At 33.3% G+C, this 10,188-nt stretch overlaps 1 protein-coding gene across 3 annotated transcripts; it reads left to right on the top strand.

Annotated features, from left to right (window-relative positions):
* The first annotated feature begins 1,545 nt into the window (after positions 1–1,545).
* On the top strand, positions 1,546–6,286 carry LOC145102474 (alpha-N-acetylglucosaminidase-like). 3 transcript variants are annotated; one of them, XM_079039871.1, is made up of 17 exons: positions 1,550–1,980; positions 2,430–2,506; positions 2,603–2,814; positions 2,885–3,006; positions 3,105–3,190; positions 3,286–3,380; positions 3,460–3,541; positions 3,894–4,000; positions 4,110–4,140; positions 4,228–4,345; positions 4,416–4,676; positions 4,767–4,865; positions 4,972–5,082; positions 5,150–5,358; positions 5,443–5,680; positions 5,747–5,825; positions 5,931–6,286. In XM_079039871.1, the coding sequence occupies exons 1-17, from the start codon at positions 1,753–1,755 to the stop codon at positions 6,188–6,190; spliced, it is 2,415 nt and encodes an 804-aa protein (XP_078895997.1). In that variant the 5' UTR covers positions 1,550–1,752; the 3' UTR covers positions 6,191–6,286. The 3 variants fall into 3 exon arrangements, with proteins under 3 accessions (XP_078895998.1, XP_078895997.1, XP_078895996.1); XM_079039870.1 differs by having other exon boundaries at positions 3,102–3,190; XM_079039872.1 differs by lacking the exons at positions 5,443–5,680; positions 5,747–5,825; positions 5,931–6,286 and having other exon boundaries at positions 1,546–1,980; positions 5,150–5,362.
* Positions 6,287–10,188: the final 3,902 nt, after the last annotated feature.

The raw sequence follows: 10,188 nt of genomic DNA, 5'->3' as shown, positions 1-10,188 counted from the left end.
AAGATAGGTCTTGGCCAACTACACATTGAGAAGGAGTGTTGAAGAATACAATGTCGGGTTGGCTGACATGGATATTAATATTTATGTCATTTTAATATTTAGCTATCTTCAATAACTAGTTTGTTTTACTTTTTTTGGTAGCTAGTAGTAATTGGTTTTCCCTAAAGGCTAGTTAGACGTTATGGACTAGTGGGTGGCAAGTTAGTTTCTAGTTTTCAACATTTTCTTTTCCTATTTATTATGTATGTGGTTGTACTTTCTTTTCAGCTCAATAGTGATAGAAGCCTACAACCAAAAATACTTGCATTGTCTTGTTTTCTTTTCTTTGTTCATACCCAAAAGCAAGCTTGTTTCTTTCCACTGTCGGTAACACATACCAGCATAGCTATTTTGATTCCTATGATCATGGATTTCTACCCTATATAACCCATAGTCTACCCCCATGTGTGAATAGTTAAACCAATTATAATCATGGATGTTGATTAAAGTTTATGATCCATGATGATATGGAAATTGGGATCAAACCAGGTGTTTATCTAAAAACGATCTCTGTTGTGATTTATGCCCCGTTTGATAGTTTCTGAATGAGAAAGTGTTGACTGAAAAATGTCTGTCTGAGTAAGAAATTATGTTGTTTGATTGAAAATCTGACTGGATGTATTGACTGGTGCAAAATGACCATTTTACCCTGATGATCTACGCGTTTCTATGCAATATGATGATAACAACAATAACAACAACAACAACAACAACAACATTAATAATAATAATAATAATAATAATAATAATAATAATAATGTATACAAAAGCTTCCAGCATAATAGACATTAAATATATTATTTTAGAGATAAAACACAAAAAGCTCTTTAACTTGCTGGTAAACACCATTGTTTCTACAAAGGAGACCCAAGTTCTATTCATGTAACTTTCATTAGTTGCGGCTAATTTTTATCAAAGCCAAGGATACTGTTGGAAAGCCTTGCTTTCTTTCTGAGTCAGTCATCTCCCAATTTCTTTTCCGAGTCAGACGTCAATATTTTGTCTTTTTATCAAAGTCAAGGATACTATTGGAAAGTCTTGCTTTCTTTCTGAGTCAGTCATCTCCCAACTTTTTTCCCGGTCAGACCTTGCTTTCTGAGTCAAACGTCAATATTTTGTCTATCAAACACCTTTCGTCTGACCGAGTCAGCCAAAAATGTCTAACCTGACTCGGTTAGATGCATATCAAACAGGGCCTCAGTCTCTTAATAAATGTCAACATGATTCAACTCTACAATCAAATTATTTAATAACAAATGTAAAGAACAAACAAAAAAACATAAAACATTAGATGTGTGATATATCAAAAGCATGTATCATTTAGAAGAACATATTAATATAACCGTTTATTATTTTAATAATATGTTTATTCCTTTAAAATTCGAATTTTGTATCAAAAATGGAAAATTCTATTTTAAGAAAACGGTTAAAACCAATTTTTCGACCATATACACTTCCATGACTCAAAGGTCAAAGCCACCAAAACGAGACGTCGAGAAGACTTTTGACTCTCACCTGTTTGTTAACGTCTTGTCGTTATTGGCACCAACCCTCCGGTGTTTATTCTAATTTTGGTGCTCAACGGCCTGCAAATTTTGTTTCTACTCCCTCACCTTTCCGAAATCCGAATCTTTCTTTCTCTAATGGCGTCTTCTTCTTCTCCTACTACTTGTATATACCTGATCACACGCACTCCTCCCAAGGTTCAACTCAATGGCTTCCGCCATGACTGCTTACATCGCCGTGGTACTGACAACCACCATCCTTCTCTTTACTGTCACTCACTCATCGACCCTTGGAGTTGAATACGTGTCTCGTCTTCTTCAAGTTCAGGATCGAGAGAGAGCCCCGTCGTCTGTACAAATTTCTGCTGCTAGAGCGGTGCTTGATCGTCTCATTCCTTCCCATTCACCTAGTTTCGACTTTCAGATCATCACTAAGGTAAATTCAATATCGTTGATTAATTCTTTGTTTGTTTTTGCTGGTAATTTGTGACTTGGAGCTCTGTATCTACTTTAGGTTTTAGTTTACTAGAATCGGATTCTGATATTTGATTTCCCGCACATATTTTGTGAAAATTTAATTGACTGATTTAGTCAATCGGGGTAATAATACTGTTATACTTCAAGTGGAACATTTACTTTTCTCTCTGATTTTTCATGTTCAACTATCCGTCATCGGAATTGAATTCATTCGTGTTTTTTCTGATAAGTAAAAATAAATTGGCAATCGCAATAGCAGAAAAACTTAGGTTCAATCATGTTAATTCACAAATCATATATGGCCTAAATTAATTGCTCCAACAGCTTTAGAATCCTTAAACTATCATAAACATCATGCGCAAACAACCTTACAATCAAACTGAACCACTGTCGCCTTCTTATTTACAGGAGCAGTGTGGTGGAGTATCCTGCTTTTCAATAAGCAACCATCCTTCTTCAAATGTGCAGGGTGCCCCTGAAATTCTGTATGCTTATTCTTCCATTACTTACCAACTTCAAGATTCCATGTGATCCATTTGCTTTTTATTTACATTGGCTTCTTTTTATGAAATCGTGATCAGAATACGTGGTGTCACTGGAGTGGAACTACTTTCTGGTGTTCATTGGTACTTGAAAAACTTGTGTGGGGCCCATATTTCATGGGACAAAACTGGTGGTTCACAGCTATCTTCAGTGCCTAAACCAGGATCTCTTCCCCGAATTCAAGATGATGGACTTCTGATACAAAGACCCGTTCCTTGGAATTACTACCAGAATGCTGTCACATCTAGTTGTAAGTTCTTCATATATTATATTCCACTTAAATTTCTGTAATTTTTTATATAAATTTATATTTTTTAAAGATACATTTGCTTGGTGGGATTGGAAGAGATGGGAAAAGGAGATTGATTGGATGGCTCTTCAAGGCATCAATATGCCTCTAGCATTTACTGGCCAAGAAGCTATTTGGCAAAAAGTATTTCAGGTAGAAATACTTTTTTTACTTACCCTAATAACTCTTGTGTTCATCATATTCTTTTCTTTATCTTGATTCTTGATAAATGTTTGTTAATCTTTTAGCAGAAGTTTAATATTAGCAGTTCAGATTTGGATGATTTTTTTGGAGGGCCCGCATTTCTTGCTTGGTCTCGCATGGCTAACTTGCATGGGTGTGTTTTTGTGTTCTTATTCTGCTTTCTGATTATCAACTTTATTTCACCTCTTATTATATGTAAAGATTATATATTTGAATATTTGATTGTAGATGGGGTGGCCCACTGCCTCAAAGCTGGCTAGATCAACAACTTGTAATGCAAAAGAAAATTCTTGATAGAATGTATGAGCTAGGAATGACTCCAGGTACCTTAAGTTGTTGACTATATTGGTAAATTTACTTTTTTCTCCTCTCTTACTAACATTCAATATTATTGTGATGCAGTCCTACCAGCTTTCTCAGGAAACGTGCCTGCAGCTTTGAAAAATGTGTATCCATCAGCAAAGATAACTCGTTTAGGGAATTGGTAAGATTTAATTACCATCACTTCTAAACACAAGGGTAAAATGGTCATTTACTCCTCGGCTTCAGAAGAAACAGTCTTTATGCATACAACACTTAACTGAGACAAACATCATCATCACCAATTCAAGCCATTTTATCTATACATGACTTAATTGGACAGAAAAAAGATAAACAAATATTTAGCTTTTGGGAAAGAAAAAAAAAACATAGTTGTTGCAGAAACCCCATAAAGATTTGAAGGTTTGCAACTTTTGTAGCTGCATAAATTGGGGCAAAATTGTCCTACAATGGGCTTTTCGTTTTCTAAATATAAAGCTTGCATATAATGGTGATTATGTTATTCTTCCTCCTAGGTTTACAGTTGACAGCAACCCTAAATGGTGTTGTACATATCTTCTTGATGCAACTGATCCTTTATTTATCGAGATTGGAAAAGCATTCATAAGTCAACAAGTCAAAGGTGTGTGAGTGTCTCTCAAAAATCAAAATCATCACATTATATTAGCAATACAGTTTTCTTTTTTCTTCTAATATATGTAATACTTAAGTTAACTTTTTGTTGTCATCAGAGTATGGACAAAGCAGCCACATATACAACTGGTAAAACATTTTTCTAACTAGATCATAATTATTTATTTATTTTATAAATGTCAGAATATCTTTATGATATGAAACTTATATTTGCAGTGATACATTTGATGAAAACACACCACCAACAGATGACCCAAACTACATTTCTTCCCTAGCTGCTGCAATCTTTAAGGGAATGCAAAGTGGTGATGATGAAGCTGTTTGGTTAATGCAGGTATACATTCAAACACAATTTTTTCATCAATATCTTATGAATCTTTTATTTAAAATTATTTTATTAACAGGGATGGCTTTTTGCATATGATCCATACTGGAGGCCTCCACAGATGCAAGCACTTCTACATGCAGTTCCCATTGGGAAAATGATTGTCCTTGACCTTTTTGCTGAAGTCAAACCTATCTGGATTACTTCAGATCAGTTCTATGGTGTCCCTTATATCTGGTGCATGCTGCATAATTTTGCAGGAAATGTTGAGATGTATGGTGTTCTAGATTCTCTAGGATCTGGACCTGTTGATGCTCGTATTAGCAACAACTCAACAATGGTAAAAATAAAATAATTAATAAGTCAAGTGTCATTTCTAATATTCAAAATCATAATTTATTTCATTCTTAATGTTGTGTTTCGCTTTTAGGTTGGTGTTGGAATGTCAATGGAAGGTATTGAGCAGAATCCTGTAGTTTATGATCTTATGTCTGAAATGGCATTTCAACATAAAAAAATCAATGTAAAGGTAACATTAACTTCTTTTACCCATAACAGTAATAAAAATTAAATAAGTAGATTCCTATTATGGTAAAAGAAAATAAAATTTTCCCTATTGTTCAATGTTCATACAGACGTGGCTTGATTCATATTCAAGCAGAAGATATGGAAAATTTGTTCCATCAATACAAGAGGCATGGAACATATTGTATCACACGCTTTATAATTGCACAGATGGTGCTTATGTAAGTTTTTTTTTTTTTTTAAATTCTTTTAATTTCACTATGATTTTAATGTAATAAAGTTTTACAGGATAAAAATAGGGATGTGATAGTGGCATTCCCAGATGTTGATCCATCTTTTCTTTCTAGAAAATCTTTTTTGAATAAAAAAAATCATCTAAAAGACACAGATGAAGCTTTTGACAAACCCCATTTATGGTATTCAACATCAGAAGTTATTCATGCTCTACAACTTTTCATTGAAGGTGGAAATGAATTATCAGAAAGCAACACTTTTAGGTGAATATAAAATATATATAATTGCAATGATTGTGTTTGACTAGACAAATCGTTTCCTATTTTGACTATGTTGACTAAATTCAGGTATGACCTAGTTGACTTGACAAGACAAGCATTGGCAAAGTATGCAAATGATTTATTTGTAGATGTGATTGAAGCGTATGAGTCAAAGTATAGTGATGGTGTTGTTTTCCTAAGTGAGAAGTTTCTAGAGCTTGTGGATGACATGGACATGTTATTGGGTTGTCATGAAGGGTTTTTATTAGGACCATGGTTGGAGAGTTCAAAGCAAATTGCAATAAATAGAGAACAAGAGAAACAGGTGAATTGGATTTTTTATTTTTTAATACCAATATTTTTGTTTTTGACTTTTTATTGATGATAACAGTATGAATGGAATGCAAGAACTCAAATCACAATGTGGTTTGATAACACGGAGGAGGAAGCTAGTCTCCTTCGTGATTATGGTAAGTACAAATAATGTACACTGGGTCCATGTGGACCCACAAGGAGTCCAATCCATATTGGAATTGAAACTCTGACACTGAAGTCTGATATTACTTTATGTACAGGAAACAAATATTGGAGTGGGCTTTTACGAGACTATTATGGTCCTCGAGCAGCTATTTATCTCAAATATTTGAAAGAAAGTTTAGCAAAAGGAGACGGGTTTAATTTAAAGAGTTGGAGGAAAGAATGGATTAAGCTTACAAATGAGTGGCAGGATGGTAAATATGTGTACCCTATTAAAAGCGAAGGTGATGCCCTCAACACATCGCGGTGGCTTTTTGACAAATACTTGCGTGATTCAGCTATAATAAGTGATTATTAGATATGACACTATAAGTTTACAATCAAATGTGAAATTTTTATTAAATGAAATTTGAAATGTTTATTATGTGATGATCAGACTAACATATTTTCTTCTCGGTGAGTTCAGAAACATGAGATTATAATCTTAAAGGCATGTTTAGCCAGGAATCGGTATCTATTTCAAGAACTCAACCTTTATAATTATCTAGCTCGAAAATCTTTGCTGTAAAGGAACAACTCTCATCGAAACATCATTCCAAAATCTAGCTCGATAACCATTAGAGTGAAACCTATACTTTATAGTTGCACAAAAAACTCTTACAATGGTCATATTATGTGAAACCTCACTCAAAATTTTCCCCAAGTAACCATCATCACCATAAAGAGCTTTTATAACCGGCATCCACAAAGGGTGTGTTTGGCTTATCTTTTGAGGGGCTAAAAGTTCTTTTTGGAAAAGATAGAATGTAAAAGATGTTTGGTAACACCATTTTAAAAGCTACTTTTTGATTTTTTATATAAGGAAAAGTGACTTTTTGGAAAAGTCAAGAGATGCTGTCTTTTTGTAACTTTTGCCAAAAGGACGTTTGGCTCCCAAAAAGATAAGTCAAACACCCCTAAAGTATTCATCTCATCAAGAAAACGCAAAATCCATTTGAAAAGTAAAGCTTGGTTGAATAAAAATTATTATAAACTACAAGCCCTCTTTCTTCCCCCCATCTCTCCATCCAAATAAACAAATCTTAATGACTCTGAGAGTTTTAGGGTTTTAGGACTATTCGAAACTTTAAAAAAGACATGAAGTAATTTCCCAAACTACCCAAAACCTCAAGATCACGTAAACCCCCAAAGGAGTTTCTCAAAGTAGCTTCTTCAAGGACCACATGAAATCCTTCGATATCAATTATGGAAGAAAAAAAGTGGATCATTTACCGAAGACTCGTTTCTATCTTTTGCTCTTTTAGGAGATCCATTAACCAAAATGGACGTCATAGAAGTCTTAAGAGCATCTTATATATAGCTTCGCCATTTTAAAACCAAAGTTCATTATACCGACAACTTCATTTAAATAATCCCAAGATAAAGAGTTGTATGTTTTCTCAAAATCAATCTATAATATTTTATAAATTTTGTATTGTCAATAATTTGTTTTGAAACACCAAAGTTCTTTAATTTTATTGAACAAATACAAAATGCATATTATCCATTACGGCTTGTTCCTGAGTTTTTTTTGTAAATTGATTAAAGGAAAGGGAAGGAAAAAATTTTGACAGAAAGAAATTGAGGTGAAAGAAAATATTCATTATTCGGTGTTTCCGAATTCGAAGGAAATGAAAGCAAAATTTTAAGTTTTTGTGTTTTCGAGTTAGAAAGAAAAAGAAAATAAAACTTAAAATTTTTCCTTCCCCTCATTTTCTTCCCAAATCTGACCAATTTTGGAGGAAAATTTGGAAGGAAAATATGGCTCCAAAATCCTTTCTCTCCCCTTACTTTCCTTCCATTAATGAAACTCGGGAACACGATTTTCCTTCAACACGCCTCACTTTCCTTCTGTATCCTCCCATTTTTCTCCTTAAGTAGAACTCGGGAACAAGGCGTTAGGGAGGAGGGAGTCATTCCCTTCCAACCGAACAAACTGTCATATCAATTTTTGTCTCTTCTTTTTCTTCATCTTTACCAACCCACAACACACAAAAATTTTATCTTTCTCAACCCACTCAATTAAAAAAAAATACAAAACAACTAAGGTATAAGTTTTAAAACACATAGTACAAAATAAAATGAGAAAAAGAAAGTAGATAGAGAGGATGAAGTGGGTTAGTGAAACCAATTAAACAACTCGTTGAAGAGGGAGTGCTACCGACGGTAACTCTATTGTTAATTAAGATTTTACGTTGATTGTTTTGTATTTTTTTTAATTGAATGGGTTGAATGAGTAGAAAAAGATAGGGTTTCCGTGTGTATGTTGTGGATTGGAAAAGATGAAAAAAAATGAAAAAGAAAAACAGATGTGGTAGTGGATTCAGTGGATTGGGAAGGAATGACTTCCTCCTCCCTTATTGTTGGTTGATTACATACATGACACAACCTATAATATCCGAATAAACAAACATCAAAAATATAAATATCGGTCAAATATCATAATTTCCATGTATGTATCATGTGCAGACAAGTAGTAAGAGTTGTAAAAAGAAAAATGCATGTTCGTGTTTGTTCAAAAAAAAACTAAGAAATTCTCGTTTCAAATGGAACTTTTGGAACTTATTTGTTCATATTTATTTATTTATTTTTTAAATACATCATTTACCAATAAATTTGTTGTTTGTGTTCAAAATATACCATTATGATAAACTATTGTAAGTATAGCGGGTTTTACGCGTCCCTGGCAGCTACGACAAACCTCTTTTTTCGGCAAAGTTTTTTTTCCAAACAGACATACAAACTTAGTATTTGAAGTTCTTGGTGTTGTGTGTGTTCTAGATGTCTGTGCATAAAATAGATGGATCAAAATAAAAAACACACACACTCGATTTTCATATTTGAAAATCAAGTTCTTGGTGTTTGTGTGTGTTCTTTGTGTTTGTGTGAAAGAGAGATTTATGTGAATTGTGAAATAAAAACAACACAATCTTTTCAGACATCTATGGTTTTGGTGTTTGTGTGTAAAAGAGATGGATGTGAAACAAACAAATAAACACCCACACACACACATGAAAATCGTGGTTCTTGAGTTCACAAGATGTATCGGGAACAAAATGTCAAATGAACAAGATTTTGTTTATGTAAACTTATGTTGGCCAAAAAGGCGCGGGGGAAGATTACCAAAGAGTAGTCGGCCGGTTAAATGTGAACACTAAAAACAAGTTTAACGGGAAATGATGTAGAATAGCTAGACTATGCAAGTGCTTTTTAACACCAAAAAACAAGTTACGTACAAAACAAAACAAAAATAAAATAAAATTAATTAAAATTAAAGAGACTAAATATAAACAAAATAAGAATTTTTACCCTCATTAATATTATCTCTAAAAATAATAAAATCGGAAATAAATAGATGTTTGTATCACAAAAAAATGAAAAATAGTTCCAAGGATATCTTTCGTATTATATACACCTATTTACGAAAACTTATTTATGAAAATTAATTAATAAGTTCCATTGACGATGAACATCTAAACATGATCTACAATGAAGGAAAATTCCAACTTTTGAAGACCAGTCAAAGTAAGAAGAACCTGAGGAAGGTGATAAATAATGTTGAAAATATTATTAAAATTGTATCAATCCAACCCACACGCTTCTTCCAGAAGGACAATATGCATCGGTCAAATCAAAGGGGTTTACCTATCGCACACCGACAGGTTGAAAATCAACATCTACTCTACAAATATATAAACAGATAATCTGCATTCAGTATTCTGCAATACAGATCTTCATTGTTTCGACAAGAACTCTAAGATAAATCATTAAGAAATGGATGGAAATTACAGCGATCAAGCATCGGCAACGGATCTAAACAGAAGGAATTACCTGTGGGCGGATCATACGGATACGAAGACGGAGTACGTTTATCCGACGGAGAGCAGACGGAGCAAGATCAAGGACAAGTTAGAAGATGGATTTGAGAAATCGAAAGCAGTTGCTTCAACAGGATTGAAGAAGATCAAAAGAGGATCAAGTGTAGGGCTCCATTGGATCAAACACAAGTACCAAAAAACGACGCATAAACAACACTCGTAGCTCGTATCGTCTTCGTCTGTGTGTATGTAAAGTTGCTTGATATTATTTGTGTTTTTTGGTTTTTAATTGATTTTTTATTTATGATTTATGATTTTGAAGAGTTTTGTGACCCTGTTTGTTAATGAAAATATAAAATATACATGTTTGTAACATCTTTTCAAATTTTTTATACATGTTTGTGCAAACGATATGAATTCACTTAGTATATATTTTGGATAAGCCCAAAATATATATATTTCATTCCATATTTTCTGAAAAAAAGAAAAAAGCAAATTA

Source organism: Lactuca serriola, chromosome 4, assembly GCF_051521515.1.
Source record: "Lactuca serriola cultivar US96UC23 chromosome 4, Lser_US96UC23_V15, whole genome shotgun sequence".
Lineage (NCBI taxonomy): Eukaryota > Viridiplantae > Streptophyta > Magnoliopsida > Asterales > Asteraceae > Lactuca > Lactuca serriola.
The sequence above is the reverse complement of the archived record's forward strand: the minus strand, read 5'-3'. Positions and strand labels throughout refer to the sequence as shown.